At 33.0% G+C, this 23,916-nt stretch overlaps 8 protein-coding genes and 1 long non-coding RNA gene across 10 annotated transcripts; 7 read left to right on the top strand and 2 right to left on the bottom strand.

Moving 5' to 3' along the window:
- The first annotated feature begins 1 nt into the window (after position 1).
- LOC143204154 (uncharacterized) lies at positions 2 to 5,135 on the top strand. The gene is made up of 3 exons (XM_076416631.1): positions 2 to 265; positions 4,558 to 4,730; positions 4,786 to 5,135. The coding sequence occupies exons 1-3, from the start codon at positions 72 to 74 to the stop codon at positions 5,094 to 5,096; spliced, it is 678 nt and encodes a 225-aa protein (XP_076272746.1). The 5' UTR covers positions 2 to 71; the 3' UTR covers positions 5,097 to 5,135.
- Positions 263 to 3,112, top strand: Sply (Sphingosine-1-phosphate lyase). The gene is made up of 3 exons (XM_076416608.1): positions 263 to 1,070; positions 1,145 to 1,314; positions 1,928 to 3,112. The coding sequence occupies exons 1-3, from the start codon at positions 575 to 577 to the stop codon at positions 2,906 to 2,908; spliced, it is 1,647 nt and encodes a 548-aa protein (XP_076272723.1). The 5' UTR covers positions 263 to 574; the 3' UTR covers positions 2,909 to 3,112.
- Positions 5,136 to 5,217: 82 nt separating the features above from the next.
- On the top strand, positions 5,218 to 6,355 carry RpL18 (Ribosomal protein L18). The gene is made up of 4 exons (XM_076416632.1): positions 5,218 to 5,340; positions 5,470 to 5,556; positions 5,619 to 5,877; positions 6,065 to 6,355. The coding sequence occupies exons 1-4, from the start codon at positions 5,338 to 5,340 to the stop codon at positions 6,280 to 6,282; spliced, it is 567 nt and encodes a 188-aa protein (XP_076272747.1). The 5' UTR covers positions 5,218 to 5,337; the 3' UTR covers positions 6,283 to 6,355.
- Positions 6,356 to 6,523: 168 nt separating this feature from the next.
- LOC143204156 (mitochondrial import receptor subunit TOM20 homolog) lies at positions 6,524 to 7,784 on the top strand. Its single transcript, XM_076416633.1, has 3 exons — positions 6,524 to 6,736; positions 6,801 to 7,009; positions 7,207 to 7,784. The coding sequence occupies exons 1-3, from the start codon at positions 6,610 to 6,612 to the stop codon at positions 7,330 to 7,332; spliced, it is 462 nt and encodes a 153-aa protein (XP_076272748.1). The 5' UTR covers positions 6,524 to 6,609; the 3' UTR covers positions 7,333 to 7,784.
- A 185-nt stretch (positions 7,785 to 7,969) lies between these two features.
- LOC143204152 (uncharacterized) lies at positions 7,970 to 9,213 on the bottom strand. Its single transcript, XM_076416628.1, has 4 exons — positions 9,073 to 9,213; positions 8,958 to 9,017; positions 8,664 to 8,905; positions 7,970 to 8,595 (listed from the first exon to the last, which is right to left on the bottom strand). Exons 1-4 carry the CDS (start codon positions 9,169 to 9,171, stop codon positions 8,001 to 8,003), a joined length of 996 nt encoding a protein of 331 aa, XP_076272743.1. The 5' UTR covers positions 9,172 to 9,213; the 3' UTR covers positions 7,970 to 8,000.
- Positions 9,214 to 9,329: 116 nt separating this feature from the next.
- Arp2 (Actin-related protein 2) lies at positions 9,330 to 11,650 on the top strand. Of its 2 annotated transcripts, XM_076416622.1 has the most exons (8): positions 9,330 to 9,471; positions 9,529 to 9,639; positions 9,716 to 9,730; positions 10,122 to 10,280; positions 10,338 to 10,466; positions 10,523 to 10,711; positions 10,765 to 10,989; positions 11,045 to 11,650. In XM_076416622.1, exons 1-8 carry the CDS (start codon positions 9,424 to 9,426, stop codon positions 11,366 to 11,368), a joined length of 1,200 nt encoding a protein of 399 aa, XP_076272737.1. In that variant the 5' UTR covers positions 9,330 to 9,423; the 3' UTR covers positions 11,369 to 11,650. The 2 variants fall into 2 exon arrangements, with proteins under 2 accessions (XP_076272737.1, XP_076272738.1); XM_076416623.1 differs by lacking the exon at positions 9,716 to 9,730.
- A 180-nt stretch (positions 11,651 to 11,830) lies between these two features.
- On the top strand, positions 11,831 to 16,680 carry Rtf1 (RNA polymerase-associated protein Rtf1). The gene is made up of 10 exons (XM_076416598.1): positions 11,831 to 12,194; positions 12,464 to 12,680; positions 12,741 to 12,906; positions 13,000 to 13,254; positions 13,307 to 13,678; positions 13,742 to 13,925; positions 15,444 to 15,656; positions 15,713 to 15,861; positions 15,924 to 16,291; positions 16,350 to 16,680. The coding sequence occupies exons 1-10, from the start codon at positions 12,129 to 12,131 to the stop codon at positions 16,448 to 16,450; spliced, it is 2,091 nt and encodes a 696-aa protein (XP_076272713.1). The 5' UTR covers positions 11,831 to 12,128; the 3' UTR covers positions 16,451 to 16,680.
- Positions 16,681 to 17,507: 827 nt separating this feature from the next.
- Positions 17,508 to 17,862, bottom strand: LOC143204161 (uncharacterized). The gene is made up of 2 exons (XR_013007531.1): positions 17,722 to 17,862; positions 17,508 to 17,651 (listed from the first exon to the last, which is right to left on the bottom strand). It is a non-coding gene; the product is annotated as an uncharacterized LOC143204161 (long non-coding RNA).
- Positions 17,863 to 18,264: 402 nt separating this feature from the next.
- tsr (Cofilin/actin-depolymerizing factor homolog tsr) lies at positions 18,265 to 22,178 on the top strand. The gene is made up of 4 exons (XM_076416634.1): positions 18,265 to 18,455; positions 19,705 to 19,821; positions 19,988 to 20,193; positions 21,797 to 22,178. Exons 1-4 carry the CDS (start codon positions 18,453 to 18,455, stop codon positions 21,915 to 21,917), a joined length of 447 nt encoding a protein of 148 aa, XP_076272749.1. The 5' UTR covers positions 18,265 to 18,452; the 3' UTR covers positions 21,918 to 22,178.
- Positions 22,179 to 23,916: the final 1,738 nt, after the last annotated feature.

Genomic DNA, 23,916 nt, shown 5'->3' with positions numbered 1-23,916 from the left:
GGTGACCTTTATATAAAACAGCTGATTTGCTTATTTATCATCAGTAAATAATTCTTGTATATTATATTATAATGGCTTTACATTGTGCAAGTAAACGCCTTGTTAAAAAAGATTTTAATATATCCTGTCAGGAAATGGCCTTTTTCTTATTAGGAAAAATATTGGTCAGACAATTAGATAATGGTACGATACTCAAAGGAAGAATTGTTGAGACTGAATGTTATCTCGGGAATGAAGATAAAGCTTCAAAATCCTACAACGGCAGGTGATTATCAATTTATATTATAAAATATTACGAAATTTTTCATAACTAAATTATGGTTGATAAAAAATCGCGCGTATTGTTGGTTGCTTCACTATATTTTTACTCTGTTTTGATTTCAAAGGTTAATTCATAAAATATTTATACATATTTGACTACAAATAAATTATCCTTTGTACTCACTAGGCACATTTTTATCCACTCGAAATTATCTTATCGCCTTTTCAGAACTTTAACTCAGTTCGTTATCTGTACTTTTATCCTGTAATAGAGATTTTAAATTTTCATATTGTATTAAAATAGTATATCATAATGGATGTAGTAAAAATTCCCTTTAACACCCTCAAAGAGGCGATAAATAGTGCATTTAGTGGCAAACAGCCTTGGCAAATCGTTTCGTTTACTACCAGTGCTGTGTTATTTGTTGTGTGGTTATATGACTTTGTGGACAGAGAAGAGAGTCTACTTGTTCGGGGAAAGAAGACGGTCTTCCGCCTGGCCCGGTACATTCCTGCAGTGAGGCGAAAAGTAGAACAAGAATTAACTTCTATTAATAATGGCTTTCAAGAGGATGTAGCAAAAAGAACCAGCCATTTAGAGTATATAGTTAAACTGCCTGATAAAGGATGGTCGAAGGAAATGATTTTGTCAACCTTGAATAAGAATTTAACATTAAATAAAGAAACTTGGGAGTCTGGACAGTCATCCGGAGCTGTTTATGCTCATGATGAAGTTGTTTTGGATTTGGTCGCTGAAACTTTCAAGGTTTCATCATATACAAATCCACTTCACCCAGATCTCTTTCCTGGTAAGTTTTCCCATGTCATTTATTCAAGATTTTAGGTAAGGACTTCCTTAATTCTTTTAATTTAATAATTTTAGGATTATGTAAAATGGAAGCAGAAGTAATACGTATAGTTTGCAACCTTTTTCATGGAGATGAAGAGAGCTGTGGTAGCATGACATCAGGGGGTACGGAATCAATTATGATGGCTTGTAAAGCCTATCGTGATTATGCTCGAGAGACCCGTGGCGTACGAAAACCAGAAATGGTAAGAATGGGTTGGAGAAAAGAACAAAAAATCAGCAAAATTTCATTTTTCAAAGCAAGTTTATTCATATAACGTCATTTTGATTCGTACATTTTGGGCATTTTCCTGAAAAATCTATTATTCCATCACTGTAGAACTGAGATTTCTGGTCAAAAAACAACGGAGTTATTAAGCAGCTTGTAATGATCAATTCAATTCTAAAAAAAATTCTTTAAAAACTTAGCGTCATTTTCCTTGGCGTTAAACCATTTTTTAGATTACGATCTTTTTCACGCATTATTGTGAAACGTGCTCTACTTTTCTATCGCCCATAATTATTAATTCGATATCTCGATTTCGTTGAATTTCAGCAGCAATTTCCAAGTGGAAACGATTATTACGATATGGATTTATTACATTTTTACTGACGCGACCTTTTTATCTAAAATATTTTATTAACTTATATTGTTAATTTTTCGATGGCGCTATAGATTTATATAAGCTTCACCCAATTGTTTTTTTTAGAGATATGAAACTTTAAAGCCATCTATTTAGAAAAATCGAAATTACATTTTCTCCATTCGTATGCTAAGAATCTTAATCAAACGTATTTTTACATATGAATGATTTATAGGTAGTTCCAGTAACAGCTCATTCTGCTTTCGACAAATCCTGCCTGTACCTCGGAATAAGAATGAGACATATACCGATCGATCCCAACACTTGTCAGGTAAATCTAAAAGCTATGAAGGCAGCCATTAATAGGAACACCATAATGTTAGTGGGATCGGCACCCAATTACCCTTATGGAACCATAGATGATATTAGCGAAATTTCCAAATTAGGCCTCAGATACAACATTCCGGTGCATGTCGATTCATGTCTCGGCGGATTGTTGACCGTATTCATGAATCAGGCCGGTTACCCGCCTCCGGTCACCGATTTCAGACTCCCAGGGGTAACGAGCATTTCAGCCGATACGCACAAATACGGATTCGCTCCCAAGGGAACGTCCGTCGTGTTATATCGCGAGGCTAAGTTCCGACATCACCAATATACGGTCACCACTGATTGGCTTGGAGGCGTATACGGATCTCCAAGCGTGTGCGGTAGCAGAGCGGGCGGAAATATAGCTTCTTGTTGGGCGACTCTACTCCATTACGGTTTGGAGGGTTATATAACTGCAACGAGGGATATCGTCCACACGGCAAGGCACATTGAGAAGGGATTGAGGCGGCTGAAAGGCATTTTTATTTTCGGGCAACCAGCCACGAGTGTTGTGGCGATCGGAAGCAACGATTTCGATATTTATCGCTTATCGGACGGACTGTACAAGTTGGGATGGAATTTGAACGCTCTCCAGTATCCTCCGGGCATCCACATATGCGTTACGCTGATGCATACCAAGGACGGAGTGGCGGATAAGTTCTTGCAGGACGTCAAACAATGCCTGGCTGAGATAATGAAAGATCCCGCCTTGCCCGTCGAGGGTAAGATGGCACTGTACGGTACCGCTCAACAGTTGCCCGATAGATCCATCGTATCAGATTTAACCAGATATTTCTTGGACTCCATGTACTACATCCCCAAATTAAAGGAACTTCAGAGCAAGTAACGGACAAGTATCATCGATTATATAATCTATCACCACGTGGCAAAGTACTTAAAACGAAACAAGAGCCGTCAACATTTTTCCTAATTTTCTTAAAGACTGAACAGAGAAAGCTAACTGAATCAAAATATACTATGTTGCTCTTCTATTTGAACTGTTGATAGATTGTGAGATTCTATGGTAATTAAAAGTTAATATGAACAATATACTTCTCGTTTTTTTTAATCGCCATTTTTATTATTTAATTCCTACAATTTCAGTGGTCTAAGGTGGTTGAAGGGTTTGCTTATTTATGTTTATAAGAAATAGGTCTAGTGTCTGGTAACCATAGAAAAAACTGGTAACGTGATGCTTATATTAGGGTAAAATTTTAACTGGGCTGGGTATATTGTTAATTTGCCGTTAAAATAATGTAATTGTATAATAAAAGCCTTTATTTGTTATACTTGCACTTATTATAACTTGTGTAATAAGTTAAAGATTAGGTTAATCGGAAAACAATATGTTGGCTACGCGCGTTACTCAATCAATTACCTAGTTTGGCTCCGACTAGTATTCTGGGACTTCAATGGATTTAAATCTTTGTGCTGAATAGTGACGATAACTTTTAAAAAACTTTCCGTGATTAGGAGTTAAAGGGTTTTAATAGCCAAGAACAGGAATCTTATTTTATCTTGTCTCGAATTGTATTAAGATTGGAAGATTATCCATAAAATAGAGGACAGTTTAGATATGGTGAATTACCTAAATAATTTAATCCTAATAAAGCGATTGAATTACTAGTGTTTACTAGGCTACCTGCTAACACGCCCGTTACTGATACACATTGTAAAATGTTGAAGCAGTAATCTACACAATATAATGTGGTTCAAAGAAATTCTCCGTTGGCAGTTCAGCATGGAGAGGAGGAAACACATATTCAGATATAGCTATTCTTATTTGATGTATAATCATTATTTTGTTTTTTAAAATGTTATAAATTATTTAATATCTACGATAACTGGTACACCTATTTCGGATACGAATATTTTTTTGTAAAACTTTATAATACATTTATTTCTTCATGGCATAAATGATTTTATGATAATTAATAAGTTACTTATTATAAAGTGTCAGATTATGGTTTGTTTTCACATCCTTTCACTTCCTTTTTTCCTTCCATTTCCCGACATGGTGTCGTAGAGATTGCGTTTTAAATTTTTTATTGACAGTATGCAGTTTTTTTTATTGCCTCTTTTGTTTTGTTTTTTAAATCTGCATCAAATATTTAGGAATCTACGGCATCCGTATACCATGCATTATTCACATTTATCTCAATGTTGAATTTCTCCGTTCAAGATTCCTTATAAAAAATATTTTATAATAAATAAAGCTAAAAAACATTTCTCTTGCTGGCGTTTTTTTCTGTTTTCGCTTATACTTATTTTTTGTTTATATTTTTTAAATCATCGCAATGTTCGAATGTACTCACGGTCGTATAACTTTATTTTAGAATCAGTTGCGGAAAAAACCCACATAGGCTAACTCAAGCTTCGTACTACATCAAATACATTTATATAGTTTTAACAACTATATACTTAAGTTTCTATTCGGTATAAAAGTATTTTATGATTTTTTTAATATTACATATTCAAATAATAAATATTTTTCAGGAGAACTCCCGCAAATGAACCTATGTACATGCCATTTGGTACGTGTTACGTTTACCAAACTTATGGCATGTATTACTGTTTTAATATTTCCAGTGTAGAGCCAGGAGCTGCTGTTTTACTAAGGTCATTAGAGCCTATTGTTGGCATGGAAGAAATGAAACAGTTTAGACAAGGTTTTATCAACCAAAATTCCGAATAATAATTTTTTAACAACGTTTTTTTTTTCAGGAAAACGAGCATCAGAAATTACTAAGCCGGAGAAACTCTGTGACGGTCCATCCAAACTATGCATATCAATGGATATCAAAAAAGATAATTGTAACAAATTAGATTTGGGCGACCCTGATAACAATATGCTATGGGTTGAAGATGATTTTCTTATGAACCCTGACCATTTATCAGTTGTTAAAACATCACGAATTGGTATCGAGTCGGCTGGGGAAGAATGGGCCCAGAAACCGTTACGTTTCTATATAGCTGGTAATTCTAGTGTTAGTAAACGAGACAAGCGAGCAGAAAAACATTTACTAATTAATTAATGTTAAATCACCATAATTTGAATAAATGTTCCAGGTTAATTATTTTGTTTAATTATATTTGAATATCTAAAAATTTCGATCATAATTGCCTTTTTGGTTTTTCCAATTTCGGTAATGTTAGAAGTTACGACTGTGGCGACATCTGTGATTGTTATAGGTGATACAAACTTTGTTATTTGGAAAAATTAAAGTGCAGTGGCGCTAACGAACACCCTTCTCTTTTTGTTACTTCTTGTCAAACATGGTGAGTTGGTGCCCAAAATCTTTTTTTATTTTATCCATCTTTAAATGAAATATGGCTTGTAAATAGTTTTATAAAACAAGAAAATATTGTTGACCGGCCGACATAAATATCTTTTAATTTTGATTTCAGGGTATTGACATTAATCACAAATACGACCGTAAGGTTAGGCGCACAGCCCCCAAAAGTCAAGATGTATACTTACGTCTTTTGGTTAAAGTAAGTTTTGCGTTAAAATTCTATGCGATTTTTATCAAATTAATTTTTGTTATTACTTTTAGCTTTACCGCTACTTGGCTCGTCGTACTGAAGCTAAATTTAACAAAATCGTTCTTAAGAGATTGTTTATGAGCAACATAAACAAGCCCCCAATTTCCCTGGCTAGATTAGCGAGGTTGATGAAAAAACCTGGACGTGAAGGACTTACTGCTGTAATTGTAGGAACTGTTACAGATGACACTAGAATTTTTGAAGTTCCCAAATTAACTGTATGTGCACTAAGAGTTACTGAGAAAGCTCGTGCTAGAATTTTAAAAGCTGGTGAGTCCTATATTTGTAGAATATGTTTGTGAATGTGAATGCAAAATGTTAATGATGATTATTCTAACAGATATTCCATTAGGAATTATGATGTTTATATTAGAGGACGTAATTCTGATATTTTCATATGGCATAGTACTTAATATCAAGGAAATATTAGATATTTAAAAGCTGTTTGTTATTATAGGTGGAGAAGTAATCACTTTTGATCAGTTAGCCCTTCGTTCTCCTACTGGTTCTAAGACTGTCTTGCTTCAAGGACGTCGTAACGCCAGGGAGGCTGTGAAGCACTTTGGTCCAGCTCCAGGTGTGCCTCACAGTCATGCCAAACCATTGGTACGTTCCAAGGGCCGTAAATTTGAGAGAGCCCGTGGACGTAGGCGATCTTGCGGTTACAAGAAGTAGGGGGCTAGTGATTTTTATAATCTATGTGAAACTGTTCTTAAAATAAGTTAAAAGAATAAAGAGATCCAACAAATATGATTTTTCGTTTTTTATATTTTTACATAATTTTATCATAAATTAGTAATATTGGCAATTGAATGTTTAATAAGTGTAGTAAGAGGTTTTTCTATGGAGGTTATGTTGTAAATAAAATTGACCTCTTTTTGACAGTTTATAATGAATTGTCAAATTTCTGTCAAATCCTTCTCAGCTTTCTTGCGTGAGCTAGCGCGTCATGAATAGTAGGGGTTATTAAATTTTATTCAAAATATATCCCTAAAACGTGCGATGGTTTCTTCTAAAGCAGTTCTCGGTTTGTGTGCAGGTGTCTCGGCGACTTTATTCATCGGTTACTGCATTTATTTTGACAAAAAACGCCATAACGATCCTGATTTCAAAAAGAAACTTCGTGAACGTAAGTTTATGGTTATGTCTTTTTATATCAACTATAAAAACCTATATACAATTTAAAATTCTAGGACGTAGAGCTCAGAAAGCTGCATCATCATCAGGCAAACGATGTAAGACAGTATTCCCTGATATGAAAGATCATGAAGCCGTTCAACGATTTTTCCTTCAAGAAATTCAGCTTGGTGAAGAACTTCTTGCTGCAGGAGATCTTGAAAACGGTGTTGATCATTTATGTAATGCGGTAGCAGTATGTGGTCAACCTAATGATCTCTTACAGGTACTGTTTATAAGTTAAATTTGTATACATTAAGATAGCTTTATAACTGTGTGGACTATTAAATTTCATGCTCCACTGATGTAGTAAAAGCCAGTTAACACATGTTAATCTAGCATACTTTTTAACACATTGGCGCATTTTATAAGAAAAGAGAGTCTTACATATAACAATTACATAATAATGTATATTTGTTATAGGTTCTTCAACAAACGTTACAACCAGAAGTGTTCCATCTCTTGGTAAAAAGATTGCCTACTGTGGCACCCCGACTAATGAAAGCACAAACGTCAAATGCTTCACTCCAGGAGGATGATGTTGAATAGTGTGTATGCACTTTTTTGCCTAGTCACAAGGGTTTGCAGTAGAAAAATTGATGTGAAGTGATGAACTACATAGAGTGAAGTTATTTAATAATTGTGTAAACTGTTAATTGTGGTTATAAAGATTGATTTTAGACAAAAATTATATGGACAGTAATTTCAGGGGCATCAAGCTATTTATGGTGATAAATAGATTATGGTTATTGTATGACCTCAATGGTTTTTTGTTAAAAATGTGGCATTCATCGCTTGAGTTTCAAATTTTTTACTGGGCCCTTAATTAGTGTCGTTGAATAGTGGTTTTCTGATGTATTACGCCTGTTGTTGAAAAAACACTATTTTTGATTAATAAAAATTACAAGTTGTTGCATACAGCAATACTTAGGAAATATTTTTTACAGTTTCTGTTGTTTTGATGTAAATAAATTTCCTTCCTATTAGGAAACAACTCTGAACAGGTTTTTTTTATTATAACCCATTTATTGAAAACAAGAAGCAAATATAATGAATAAATAGATTATGGTTATTGTATGACCTCAATGGTTTTTTGTTAAAAATGTGGCATTCATCACTTGAGTTTGAAATTTTTTACTGGTCCCTTAATTAGTGTAATTTGTGTGTAAACATAGAAAAACTAAAATATTTGAAATATCTTTATTTTAAAATATGAGTTATTTACTTGTTACAGAAGCTTCTGTTAATTTATAATAAGATTCTTTTATTCTATTAAAAAATTCTTGTATATTTTTATCTGTATTAACAAATTCTATAGCTTTTAATGTGATATTTCTGGTATAAACTTGAAGAACCTTTACTGAATTGATACAACTTATCCCATATGGTCTATATTCTGGTGGAATTTTACTGAGCAAATTCTCAAAATATAAGTTTAATGTACTTATTAATGGGTCAACCCATGGATGTTGAATAGATGTTAATACCCAAACAACAAAGAATAGGATTATTATCAACCAAAATATTAAACTACCAATCGAGAATTTTTTTTGCTTTTTCTTTTGTGGGGTTTTGTTCTTTTTTGGTTCCTTTTTACTTATTTTCTCTGTATTATTTTTAATAAGTTTTTCGGTGTTTTCCTTTTTGGCTTTCTGTTTTTCCTTTTTCACCTTCTTTTTTTCTTCTAATTTTTTTTGGCGGTTGATTTCTAATTGTTTCTGTCTGGCTTTGTTACGTATTTCCATTTCTGTATTAACTTCACTTTGTAATCTTTTATAAAATGTTACAATATCCTTGGCACACTGATGACATCTATAAATTTAATTATTGGTATTATACAACGCATGTTGAAATTAAGAGTTGCAGGAAACTTTACTGACCCTTTTGTATCTAAACAAGGCCCTGCAACTTTTGCTATGGCTGGAACAAGTGGATTATCTTTTAAATCTAAAAATTTTAGGCCAGTCAACTGGCCAAAACTTAAAGGCAAATGTTGAAGTTTATTTCTATATAAATCTAAATATGTTAATTTTGAGAGAGCTCCAAAGTCCTCTGGTAGTTCTGTAATTTCATTTTTACTCAAATCTAGCTTAGTTAAATTTGTTAATGTGCTGAAATTAATCTAGAACATTTAAAATTAATTATCGCAATAAGCCTAACAACAATTAACTTACAGGTAAGTTAATCAGGCGATTATTAGATAAGTCAAGGCTTACAGTCTTCTTCAGCAAGGCCTATTCAATTAAAACTTTTAATATAGAGAAACATATTTTATCTTCAATTTCTTACTATTTCTTTTACTGGAACCTCATCTAAATCAGACATGCTTAGGTCTATTTCCCCATCAGTATATCGCTCTTTAACATTTATTTTAACTTTTTGACCCATATTTTCTATAGTTTTATTCAAAAATCAAATTATATCGATACCTTGGTACCACGTCAACAAAAATAACATTTGTTAGGTTGGAAATTTGTTATAGTTGGCAAGTTAAGTTGTTAACTTCAACTCATTAACTGTCAACGATTTGTCAAGTTGAGGTGTGGTATGAAAAGTTTTTAGATAAAACGAATGAATCACTGTAATAATTGAACTGCCCAGTATATTTAAATTAAATGTTAGGTAGAGATTTAGCCCAACATGGATAGTGAAGGCAGAAATGTTATTGTGTGTGATAATGGCACCGGTGTAAGTATTAATTGAAATTAACGGCTTCTAACATAACAATAACATCTATTTTAATAGTTCGTCAAATGCGGCTATGCTGGGTCGAACTTTCCTGCTCATATTTTCCCTTCGATGGTTGGTAGGCCAATTATAAGAGCTGTTAATAAAATAGGAGATATTGAAGTTAAGGTGAGTGAACTAATGATACAGATCTTTCGATGATACTTTCAGGTTATATATTAATACTGTTTTGTGTCTTTTCTAGGGTTTACATGTAGATGTAAGTCTGTTGTTTTGCATTGTTTCTGTGTTGTGCATTTATAGTTGCTTGCTCATAGCTCATATGTGTGTTCTTTTGTTGTTTAGTTATTGTATTGATATTATAAAAAAACTTTTTTTATATCATCAAATAATAATTTTAAATATTTTCATGCATCAGGAGGTAGCAAGTACACTTCCTGTAAGTACATTTGTGAGGAAATTGCATGAAATATAAAAATGCTACAATACATTAGTTTTATAAATAACAGAGTGATAGCCCATTTCATTCATGTTTATTTTATGGGTATTTTAGTTTATTTTGTTTATTGAACATAATCTTATTTTTTTAGTAGGGTGGGATATGATTGCCTGTTAGTGTTTCAATTACTAATTGTGTCTTTTTCTTGTAGGATCTTATGGTAGGAGATGAAGCCTCTGCTTTGAGGTCCCTTTTAGAAGTGAATTACCCAATGGAAAATGGTATTGTTAGAAATTGGGATGATATGTGTCATGTGTGGGACTATACATTTGGTCCTAAGAAAATGAACTTAGACCCTAAAAATACAAAGGTATCTATTGTTTTTACCAGTATTTGTTTATTGGTAATATAGAATTTTGCCTTTTAGATCCTTTTAACAGAACCTCCAATGAATCCAATCAAAAATAGAGAAAAGATGATTGAAGTTATGTTTGAAAAGTATGGCTTTGCAGGAGCTTACATTGCCATTCAGGCAGTTTTAACACTTTATGCTCAAGTATATAGCTGAAATATTTAAATGAATTTATATGTGTAGATTCACCTGTTCCATAGGGTCTGTTGTCTGGTGTGGTGGTAGATTCAGGAGATGGAGTAACCCATATCTGTCCTGTTTATGAGGAATATGCCTTGCCCCACCTAACTAGAAGACTAGATATAGCTGGAAGGGATATAACCAAATACCTTATTAAATTATTGTTACTCAGGGGATATGCTTTCAATCATTCTGCTGATTTTGAAACTGTATGTGTGTTTCATTTCATAGAAACCTTGGTTTTTATGTTAATTACTCGTAGGTAAGGATAATGAAGGAAAAGCTGTGTTACATAGGATATGACATTGAAATGGAACAGAAACTGGCCCTTGAGACCACTATTCTTGTTGAACCATATACTTTACCTGATGGCAGAGTAATTAAGGTGGGAGGTGAAAGGTTTGAAGCCCCTGAAGCTTTATTCCAGCCTCATTTAATTAATGTTGAGGGTCAAGGGATTGCTGAACTCATATTTAATACAATTCAAGTAAATACTGACTGTTTATCAAACTACACTGCTTTTAACACTCTACATTCTTCAGGCCGCAGATATTGATATGAGACCTGAACTGTACAAGCACATTGTCCTCTCGGGTGGCTCCACCATGTACCCGGGTTTACCGTCGCGACTGGAACGTGAAATAAAGCAATTGTACCTTGAGCGTGTGCTCAGGAACGATCCGAAAAAACTGAACAAGTTCAAAATACGTATCGAAGATCCGACGCAGAGGAAAGATATGGTATTCATTGGAGGGGCAGTTTTGGCTGAAGTCATGAAGGACAGGAACGAATTCTGGCTGTCGAAGAAAGAATATGAAGAGCAGGGCTTGAAGATTTTGAAAAAGCTTGGCAACACTGCCAGATAGAGTGATTTAGGGAAAATATTAAGTGCAAATATACTGTAACTTACCAAGTCCTGTTTTATGCATTTGATTTTTTCTTTATTGATTTTTAAGCAGTTTCCTTGTATTTTTTTGTATTAATTTTTCTACGACGATATGTATTTTTTTGTAATTTTTAAATTTCTCAACTATAAACTAGTATAAATATTTAAACTTAGTTAATATAAAGTTAATAAATAGCAAATATTGTTAATAACATTCCTTTAAAAAGAGTGCTTTTGCTTTAATTAAACATTAATAATTAACTAGACCATTAATTAATTTCAGGTTTTCTCGTATTTGTTAAAATTCCAGAATTTTTACATACACTGTTCTCTTTCTTAAGCTTCCAATCAGAGTGATTGAAAAATATCCTAAATTGTAATTTTAAATAAAACGATGAATGTTTTCGTACCCTGTGTAACTGATTAGCCAAAAATTAATCAATTTATTGTGATATATGCAACCGAAAAATCACGAAGCATAAATACAGGAGAGTCGTTTAAGTCTATTTGGGTAATTATTAAAATATTTCTGAGAATACTATAAATTATTTCCACAATAAACTGCCTCAGGAAATCTTTTTGTGTATCGATTATCTACTTTAAATAAGAAAAATTACAGAAGATTTGGCAATGCTGTTCAATTTGGCAGGTTGTCTGGGATCAGGCTGTAGTGATTCGTTTGTTTTGTGTGTTAGTTTCTCTGTATTTTTCATCAAAATTTTAGTGTATAGTTAGGGAAAATGGTGAAGCGTAAGGCTCTCATTGAGAGTGATTCTAGTGATAATTCAGATAGTGATTTGGACTCTGTGAGTAACCATTCGAAATATATATTTTTTATAACCTATATATTCTTCAGTATCAAAGGATTTTCAAAATAATATTGCTTTTCATCAATAAAGGGTCTATTAATTTAAGAAGATTATTTATCCTTAGATAATTATAACTGTTTCTGCAGACGTTGTCATTTTGACATTCTCAGTTCCATGTCTAATATTGTTATAAATATAGTATTTCAGCATCTAGTTATATTGTCATATAGTATTTGTAATATTATTTATTGAGAAATTATTTATAGGAATTTTTGGGCTTGGCAAAGAAAAAAAATAAGAAAAATGCATCACCTAAACATATGTCAAGTTCGGAAGCTTCTAGTGGATCTGATAGTGAAATAGAAAATAAAAACTTGAAGAAAAAACCAAAACAAGACGCTGCTTACTCAGATTCTGAAGAAGAAAATGATGAATCAAAAAATGAGAAAGATTCAGATAAAAGTAATTCTGAACCAGAAGAAGGTATCTTGATATTGATATTAAACCAAATGTGATCAATATTTGAATAACAATTATTTTAAGGAGAGGTTTCTGACTCCAGTAGTTCTGAGGAGGAGTTCAATGATGGTTATGATGATCAGCTTATGGGTGATGAAGAAGATAGAGCCAGGTTGGCGAGTCTTACTGAAAAAGAGAGAGAAACTGAAATTTTTAAACGTATTGAGCAAAGAGAACTTATGAAAACTAGGTAAAGTATTCTTGATAGATCCATCATAGTGTGCTTAGTTTGTTTATATTTTTGAGAGATTTTGTCAAATGCTTATTTCACCCTATCTTGCAGATTTGAAATAGAAAAGAAGCTTAGGCAGCAGAAAAAATTAGAAAGAGCTAAGGACAAACCAGCTTCAAAACCAAAAGACAAGGATAAAGATAAAGCTTCTAAAGAGAAAGCGAAAGTTAAGGAGGTTGAGAGGAAACAAGAAGAACCAGACACAAGCAAAATACAAACAGATTTCTCTTCAATTGATCATAAAGAAAGAAGCAAAGAAAGGAAGAAGAATATTGAGGAAAATAGAGGCAAGGCTGAAAATAAAAGGTGGCTTCTCAAATTACCATTTAAATTATTTTATTTTGTAAGCTTTTCCCAGGTTTAACGCAATGGCTGAATTAAAGGCCCGTAGAGAAGGTAAACAAAAAAGAGAGGAAGCTGAAGAGGAGCGCAAGAGAAAAGAGGAAGAGAAAAAGAAACAGGAGGAAGAAGAGGCCGAAACATTGTCAAATAAGAATGAAACTAAATTGAAAGCTTCAGATATATACTCAGATGACAGTGATAGTGATAATGGCGAGGATGATGGGAAAAGTTCCCCAGTACAACGTGAGAAAGCCAGATCAAAATCTAGGTCTAGATCTGGATCAAGATCAAGATCTTCCAGCTCAAGCTCTAGTAGTAGTGATAATGAACAAGAAGATGACAAAAAATCAGCTTATGTTCCTAATAAACAAGATCTGAACTCCATTAGGTAGATGTTATATCAATTTTCAGTAGATTTTTTTTTTGGAAATTAAATATTGATATTTTGTAGGCTTTCTAGGCACAAACTAGAACGGTTTGTCCACATGCCTTTCTTTGACAGAATAGCTAAAGGTTGTTTTATTAAAATAGGTATAGGCCAGAATAATGGGGCTCCAGTTTATAGAGCTGCAGAAGTAATTGGAGTTTATGAAACTGCAAAAATTTATCAGTTGGGAAATACAAGAACAAATAAAGTAAGTCACCATTTACTATTCCATTATAATATCTATATTGTAATTGGAGCGGCAAATATGATGGTGTATGCATTAGGAAAGTACATACTTTTCAATTTTAAAGTGCCAATGGGGGAATGTTCAAAGTTCAAGTTCAAAATTTGTTTAAAGTTCAGCCGAAATGCTTACCCAAAAGGCCCATGTAAAGAAGGAATTCCTGGGTTATGTGGTATTGCTACCTGCTGGATACCAGAGGTTCCTTCATCATACCTCATATTTCATTGGACTTAATGGGTTCAAGACCCTAGTGAGGTTCCTTTTATTTTTTTACATAATTGATCTTTTTTTTTTTCAATACTTAGCATTTGATATTGATATTATTGAAATGTACTTTTTCTAACTAATGGATTTTTTTAGCAAATTAATTTTATTTTGAAGAAAAAAATATCATTTTCATCCTTATAAAATTCAGTTAGCAAGCTTTACAGAAAAGCTATGTTTAAAAAAATACTTCCTACCAATATTATGTTCTTTTCCTAGTTAGCTTAGACTAAATAACATAATCTTCAGAGATGGAGTTTATTTTCGTTTAGAATGTTACATAAATAAACAAGGCTGCAAATATACATTTTCTGTATTGATAGAAACATTTTTCTATGATGGAAACACATACTTCATCGAATCGACGGTACTGCCGCTAATCTTTTTCTAATATAAACGAAAACCTTATATTTTAAACATCTGTCACATTTTACACCTCATTAGTGGCGCCAAATAACACCTCTTAAAGAAATCACTAAAGGATGTAGGTGGATACCGTTTTTTCCTGTAAACAGTTTTCAGTTGTAGTAAAGTTTTTTGTATTGATTGTGTCTTGGTGAACTTAAGTTTATGCCTAAATTCCAATAGACTAGGTTAAATGTTTCCTCACCTCAAGAAGTTTAAAATTCGGCTTTCTCAGATCTCAGTATTAGATACTCTGAGTAACTTCCATCAGTCCACCTTTGATGGTAGTATAACCTTAACAGCGATGCTTGTGTTTAGAGTTCACAGATTAGGGTTTTTCAAAGCACAGGTAAAGCGGTAAGTTCATGGCTGCAAGAACCTTGAGCCACTACAATCTATCTTTCGAGGTCTTACAGCCTGAATGTCAACATTTCTTCTTGACAAGCATTCCTTTTAATTGAATCAATTCAAAAGAGTTTTATGATTTCACAGGAATCATTCTGAGTCTGCAAGTTATGAAATTATAAAGTATAAAAACTTTTAATTTAACATTATTTATTTTAACGGTAAGAAGTACGTACGTACTTATTGAATCAACGACACTGCAAACCCAATCTCAATTTTCTAGTGCAAATCTGAAGCTTATAAACACTTCACTCGTTGCATTTTAAATAAGCCACTATTACGTACTAGACGTGTTAGACGCGTGATATAATGATTGAAATTTAAACATTCCCTCTGGACTCACTGTAAATCAAATGCTAATGAGCAAACACTATTAAATATTGAAGTCATTAAAGACATATACTGTAGGGTCTTAAAGTAAGACATGGATCTCAGGAGAGAGTGTTTCGTTTGGAATTTGTTTCCAATCAAGAGTTCTCGGAGAATGAGTTCCAGAAGTGGTTGGAAGCAACACAGGCGGCCGGCTACGAGTTACCCGCAAAGAGTCACATTGAACAAAAACAAGCAGACATCAAGGAGGCGATTAGTTATGAGTTTAATGAACAGGACGTAGTGCGGATCGTAAGTACACAGGGAATGATTTCAAATGTTTTAAAGTGACGGAAAATGGCTTCCAGCTTAAAGAAAAAGAGCGGTTCAAGCCCAACCCCCATAATTACGCCATGAAGAAGACGGAATTGATGAAAGAGAGAGATGCTGCAATGGCGAGGGGTGACGATGATACAGCGCGTGAGATGAGCAAGAAATTGGCCGCCATAGAAGAGAGGTATGTGAAATGATGTTTAATCTCTCGTAATCGCAAGTGCCCTGAACATTTGTGCGTTTTAGAGCGTCAGAATTGGACAAAATGCGAACAGCTACGATATCAAGTATATCGTACATTAACGACAGGAACCGGAAAAGAAATGTGGAGGAAGCGGAGAAGGCCATCATGGCGGAAGTCAGAGCCAATAAGGGCAAGAAAGTCGATGACCCTTTTACCAGAAGATCGACCAAGCCTAGGATGAACTTCAAGTCGGGCGAGAAAGAGGCCTTGGAAGCGGCCGCGAGAAAACAAGAGGAGGAGATGATTAAGGAAGTACCTAAAGAAGTGGAGAAGAAGAAGCAGGTCGAGAAACAACCTCAGGTTACTCAGGAAGACCTATTTTCCGCTCATGATTTTGATATTAAGATAGATCTTGAAGTTCCATTACCTGGTAAGATACCACAGTTTCATTTAGTCATTTATTTTAAAGATACCTGCCGTGTTTTCAGCCACGTCAGTAAATGTTGTACCCAAGACTACGACGAAGGATCTGGCCCCGAAGAGAAGTCTAAATCTGCAAGACTACAAGAAGAAAAGGGGACTCATTTAGTGTTTTTTGTGTCGTTTTGTTTTAGGCTAGGCTTAAGTTATCTCTTAAGTTTACAAAAAAGTACTTTACAACAAAGTATTAGAAGACAGATTAGCAAATTATTTTCCTTTTATTTTTTAGCAATATTTATTAGTACCGTCTCTACAGGCCAAACAGAAATCCAATTGTGATTTTTTTAATTCAATATAAGTGATCGTTTATAATGATTATATTGTTCATTAACATTAGAATCAGTCTTTTATTTTAACCTCGAATCTGTTAATTTTCGCGCTATATACATCAAGTTGGCTATACCCACCCGATGTACATGAATGGAAATAAAATATTTCCGAGCTTCCGTGGCGCGTGAAGTATTCCATATTTATTGTTTTTAAAAATGGCAACTTTACCATATTTTATATCTCTGGTATTGGACATATTTGGTAGAAATAATAACAAATTTTCATAATTTTCTTTTTCATTGTATGAACATCAAGTTGGCCGTCCTTACCAGGTAAATATGTTTACAATTATAACAAAATATTTCCGCGTTTTTATCTTTTTAAAGTGTCCCATAAATGCTGATTTTGAAATTGGTGAATCATCATTAATATATAAGAATAGTTTATTTTTCTAAGGGATATAGTTTTAATTTTTTTGAAGCCTACTATATTTCATCTTTTTAGAAATCGGTTACAGTGTTCTATTAATCAACGATTTTAAATCGCCTATACTTATCAGGAAAATTGATTTAAATAGTATATTCAAATTCGTCACCCTCTTTGTTTTTTTTACTATTCTACATAGGCAATTTTTTATGTTAAAGGTAATGAATTATGCGTAATATTTTTAAGTAATTTGTATCTTATCAGTCATTAAATATTCAAACATTTTCTATTGAATTAATGTTTAACATATATTGGATTGTAGAATTGTTTTAAAATAATGATTCTTTGTTCTGGACGCGCAATTATATCCGATTTGAGTCATCGTGTATGAATGTATTCTAAGATGTATGTAATTGTTTACACCCGGTATAACACCCAGTGATTGTACTTGACTAGTTCTAAACACCAAATAAAGATATCTTATTATATTTATTTGTATAAATGATTTTGTACAATTTTATCAATGAGATTGCGTTGCATACATACGCTGTTTCATTTTTGCCGTATAAGGAAATATACGTAATAATTTTGATGTTAGTTCAGTGACCGATGACCTGTAAATTAGAAAAAATATGGAACTAGAATGTCCTCGTCATTCTTCTTTAGTATATCTCATAGATTTACCGGCAAATAGAGTTTCTTTTTGGGTGTGGCAATAATATAAAAGACGCAGTCGGCCATTTTGAAAATCCTCGTTTACCTTTTATGGGCATTTTAAGTGTCTAGCCTCTACATTGGTCGGAAACGGTGAGTCACGGTCACATCAATTTTTTTATGAAAAATTTTACCGGTAGGCACTCAGTAATCCTGTATTATCCGGATAAAGTAAATAAGGTTGTTATTTTGATAAATTTAGATGTACTTTTAAAGTAATTTATTTTTTACGTCAGTATTATTTAAATTTAAAAATCTCGCGCGGCTACGCTATCACATATAGTACTGGTTTTATTTCATAAGAAAATGAAAATTACACAGAAGCTAAAGACCACTATATTTTTTAGAGCAGTGGTTTAAAATATCTAAGTTCTGAGTGCGATAATATAACTTAAAATTTCTGGATAAATTGAGAATAATATAAAGAGAACTCTGGCGTAGTAATAACACCGGTTCGCATTTGCGCATATCCCCCACCGTGATTTCTATTTAAAACAATCCGTATAACGTTCAGGAGTCATTCTCTCTCCGTCTATTAACCAATGCGAGAAAAAGACAGATAGACGCGCATATTGACGCTTGACACGGACCTATCGTAGATCAACGTCCGTGAAAAAGATTCTTAGGCGAGACAGTCTAGAGAGAACAGTGGTTACTGTAGTTGTGAATTGTGGGATTTTTGTTTTTTGGATTAATCAATTATGGTAAGCCTTTACTTAATAATTGGTTAAATATTTAGACCGACAATCGCGTAAATAGGACCAAACTTTTTATTAGCGGAAATACGGAAGCCGGTCGGCCATTGAAGCGTTGCCGAATTTTCGCAAAATTGTCGTGTTGGTATGTTTTAAACTGTGACTTAATTCGGATAAAACGGTTTATCATCAAATATATAGATCATGTCACCTCCAAAATGGAATAATTAGTTACTGTTTGTGTCTTCGTCCGCCAAAGACTTTCGCAAAATGTCTACGTGCTGTCAAAATGGGGTGTGTTAAACAGTTTTTTTTGCTTTTTGCACGTTGAAATACCGTTTGAAAACGACTAACCGGTGGTGATTCACTCGTTCACTTTACCTTTCAAGGTTGAGTTATACGATAGATTGCTCTTAGGCACAGTAATTTCGATAAAACGCCCGCCTGTATTTATATGGCCATGTCATTTGATATATGCGAATTTTAATTATGGCCTGCAAAATGGTGATTGCCGATTTCGAGTAAACCCATTTATTGTTGGCCATCTTTTTCTACCAACGTGGCTCTCCCTCGTACATAAAAAGGGGTCTAAAAATACGCTCCATGTGGGCATTCTAAAATTAGTCCCCATTGAAAATTTTTCCAAATTTGGACGACCCGGAGTTTTTTTCGAACCCGAATTATTTCGACTGAACGGTCAATTCTTTTTAACCGAAGCGGATCGTAGAATGTTCAATCATTATTCCTTAAATTTTGTGGATCGCCAGAATATTATATTAATTTTTTTTTACAAAACGTTCTAAATTTATAATATAGAAGGCTCGTGCCAATAACCAAAATAATATTTAAGTGGTCTGTTGGCATATTTGACCGTTTCTACGTAAAACACGGACGAATGTTATACCCGGCGTACCAAACACCTACACGGGACGATAGGGGAGAATCAAAATGACGTATATGTTTCGGAGATAACGCATAAGTCATCAAGTTATCCGTTCTTGAGAAAAGGTATATGTTATCGGTAATCCGTAGGAACCGTGAGTCATTCAACAAAATTAAGTGTGATTGATATCAGTTTTATTGTTAGTTCCTAGTAAAAATTATTTATGTCGGAGCATTTTAATCAAATAGTTCAAATATCTTATTGGAATATGTGTAGCGAGACGTCCCGCAGAACAGTAGAAATTTTAACTCGAATCCTGCGGTCAATTGTTTTCTGAACAATGGTTTTCGAGGAATTAATATTTTTAATTTATAGGCTTCCGGTGTGACAGTATCGGACGCATGTAAAACAACCTATGAAGAGATTAAAAAGGACAAAAAACACCGCTATGTAATTTTTTTCATCAAAGATGAACGACAAATTGATGTCGAGGTGAGTTTTGGAATTCGATTTCATCTTATTTAGTGAATAAAACTTTATATTAAGTCTAGTCATCACATTTTAACGTTGTTTATTGTTCGTATATATAATTCTTTTATCATACATGTCTACTGCAATGATCATTTGAAGATTCTCCTTTGATTATGTGTATTTTCAGGTAATCGGCGCCAGAGACGAGGAATATGACCAGTTCCTCCAGAATCTGCAGGCAGGCGGCGCTGGCGAATGCCGTTACGGTCTATACGACTTTGAATACATGCACCAATGTCAAGGCACATCTGAATCAAGCAAAAAACAAAAACTTTTCCTTATGTCATGGTGTCCCGATACCGCCAAAGTTAAAAAGAAGATGTTGTACTCTAGGTAAGACGCATACCCCCCGTTCGACAATTCGCGCCTTCTTCCAAGTACGGCAAATCGGAATATGATCGATTTGTTGTTTGTAATAGAAGGCAAAGCAACGAGTCGTGATGCAATAGAAGGAACAACGGTTGTTCCTTCTAAAGAAACGCGGCCGACATTCTCGGTTGTAGGTACATCGCGGAATGGTTAAGTTGATTTTCTAACGTGTATGGTAATTTGGCCCTTTTAAGGAAATAAACCGCGCCTTTTGTATGAAGTTACTCGTTCCTGTTTGTAGGCTTTCCTGTGTACTATTCTACCGTTTAAACTGGTAATAACAGTATAGATACTATAATTAATTGAGTCATTTGGAAGACGGCCAATCCACTACACACGCTTCGCTGTTGTTCTGTTTAATTCGTACAATCTAAGTTTGCTAGCTTCCGTTCATCACTATTAGTTTGTTTGTGAGGGGTCACTTTTATTTAGCGAAATAGTCGGGGGTTTGGAATATTTACAATTTTATCTGAATTATCTCTAGTGATGAAACAGTATCGAGTATTATTTGTGAATAATTACACTTGAACGATATTAAAATTAGTATCAATCAAAATATATTGAGTATGGTAAATTGTATGAATATTAAGCAGCTAAGTAACCCTGTGGGATATAAGGTTGGGTTTGTTATATATGTCAATTCTTTTCAGCCTTCTTTTTCAGTTTTTTTGGTCATTTTATTAATATGCTTTGATGTAATTGAAATTAGCCATTTAATATTTGATTAATAAAAAATATTGATTATGTCCAAAACTAAAATGTCATATTGATAATAGTGACGGATATATTTTATATGTCATGTGTGTAATTTTTATTTTCTCGTCCTTAGTTTATTTTATGTTATGTTTTAAATAAGATGAAATGTTCCAACACTAAAATATATCATATACCAAAATAGTTATTGACTTACTCTATGATATGTTACGATCGGTTTTATGTGTCATGTTTGTCAGTTCTTCATTTGGTGATTATATTTAGATTGTAGAAGTTTGTTACGATTGCGATTGATATTTTGCGGCATATACATCGTTCTTTCTCGGTTATAGTTTTATTTTGGGTTATTTCGTTTTTTTATTTGTTCAATTTTTTTTATTTCGCAGTAAGAAGTTTTAATTTTTGTCAAGTATGCTTGGGTCTTGTATGAATGAATTTTAGAATATATTTCGCGGAAAACAATGGGAACAAGAACATATTCCTTCATTTTTTATTGTCAGCTGGTTTTCACTGAGGGATGTTATACGTCATTTAATGTTATATACGTCAACTCTTCTTTTTTGCTGTTTGTACTAATGTAGGGAATTGTAATACATAAAACGATTTTTTCCATTACAATAACGGATGTTATCTTATAATATGTACAACCATTTCATGTGTCAGTTCTTCGCCTTTATTTATATATTAATTTTTTCGGTCGTTTAGATTAATATGGCTTGATACAATCGATTATGTCGAACACTGTATAAAATTCATTGTTTATCGCTTTTGCCCTAATCTTTAGATGCTTTCGCATACGCACCATATTTCACAGAAACATTAAACGTCTTCATGTACCCTTTGTATTTTATAGCTCATTCGATGCCCTTAAAAAATCGCTGGTGGGTGTTCAGAAATATATTCAAGCTACAGACCTGTCGGAGGCGAGCCAGGAAGCCGTAGAAGAGAAATTGAGAGCCACCGATCGCCAATAGGTGGTAATACGCAATTGCTTAATAATATTATTTTTTTCGTTCGACTGTATCCTTACGCACCACTACAGATGGGGTGCTTTATTTATATGATTAAGTATTTCATTAAAGAATAAAGCTTGATTTTTAAAAACTGTACTATTTTGGTGGTTTTTATTGCCGAGACGGTGCAAAATTAAACACGAAAAACACCTACTGTAATGTAATTCCTTTGTGTAATTAATAATTGTGACCATTAAAACCGATTTACATGGAAATTTGGAATGTGTAGTTTTATTTGCGACCGAAGTGTGTACAAAATGTAGTTTTTGCTATGTTGTATCGTGAAAATACCCGACAAATTACACGGCAATCGGCTTTGAGATCAAGGTGAATCTGGTAATTTTAAGCGCAAAAACAAAATCTGTTAATTACATTTTTTGTTTCCGTCATTGTATTTTATACAACAGGAGTAAAACAAAACGATACCATACTGACTGTTTATTTATTGTTTAGATGCTGGTAGCTCGCGTTAATCTAAAACAAATCTAAGCAAGTTTCCTACACTTTAAAGTCTACTTGATAATATGCATGTTACTCAACTTTGCGCTATAGCTTGTTCTTTCACTAAGCTTATTTTTAATTTTTGTTGGTAGTAAAGGTAATCAAAATCATTCGTAATATTCTGTGCGGTTTAAAAGCCCGTTCGTTGATAGGAATATTAATTACCTTTTCACTGCATCCACCGAATTTTATACCAGGATTTGAAGCGAACAGTGAGGAAGTGAATTTAGAAATTATTCAATATACATTGCGTTAATTTCCTTGCACTTTAATACCATAACATAACGTGGATGTCAATTAATTTTAATGTTTTATTTACTACGTTTATAGTTGAATTTTATAATAGTTAAAGGAAACAATGAACATATCATAAGTTCAAAGATTTAAATTACTTTTAATATCCTCACGAACAATTTTGGTATGACAAGTGAGGCATGTTTTTATTATTTTTAAGTATTATTTCAAAACTGTCTATAGACATTAAAGCTTCTGTGTTGGTGTGAATGAATATGAATATCCGAACAAAATATATTCAAGGACAATAATTGTTTCTTGTTTAATATTTGGTTACTTCTCATTGTTGTAGTTAAAGCTGCACAAAAAATGTTTAAATACAGTAAATATTTTATTTTAATTATTAGTGTAGTGTGAATTAAAAAAAAAACAATAATTGATTTACTTGAAATACTTTAAAGATTACTGATCATACTTGTTTAGTTTGTTTGAAAGCTCTCACTGTAATAAAATTTAAATTATTCCGTTATTATGCATATTATAAATGTATATTGTTTACGTATTTAGTACATTCACATTGATTTTAATATGAAAAATGAGTTGATTGCAAAGCCCTTATTCAATTTATTTTCTTAATTAGAAGTTGCTAGGATTCAACATACAATTCTACATTTATAAAGATTTTTGATCAGCGGTAAATATTGAACTCTATGGGATTTTTTTTTGTTTCTGTTACGTTACTGAAGTTAATAATCCTTTATTGATTTTAATCTAAAACGCGTTACCTACAGTTATACACCATTTTTTCAAATTATTTGGGCGATCTTGTAGGCAACAGTAAGAGAAGAAAAATATCTCTTTCTTTGCACACCGGTTATATAAGATTGAAGACGATGACGGTTTTTTATTTCATTACTGAATTTTATACCGGGAATTTAAAACAGTGGGAGTGCAATAATTTATTTTCCATGTTTAGTTACTTCTCACCGTACTTTAGAGACAACACGACTGGAACGTATTACATATTGTTTAATCTCTTCTCATAATTATGCATTAAAAATTAATGTTGATTAAATAATTCTGTTTTTATTTTGATTCATGTATAGAATCAATAGGATTATCTTATAAGGCCGTTTTATTCTAGCAGATAAAAATTTATAGAAAATACCTTCATGTAAGATAATATATTATTGATTTTATTAAAAATATATAACAAAATTAACAA

The sequence above is a fragment of the Rhynchophorus ferrugineus genome, unplaced genomic scaffold (assembly GCF_030347505.1).
Source record: "Rhynchophorus ferrugineus isolate W39M unplaced genomic scaffold, kcgeb_rfMv2 rfM10, whole genome shotgun sequence".
NCBI lineage: Eukaryota > Metazoa > Arthropoda > Insecta > Coleoptera > Curculionidae > Rhynchophorus > Rhynchophorus ferrugineus.
Note: the sequence above shows the minus strand (reverse complement) of the source record. Positions and strands in the feature narration are given on the sequence as shown.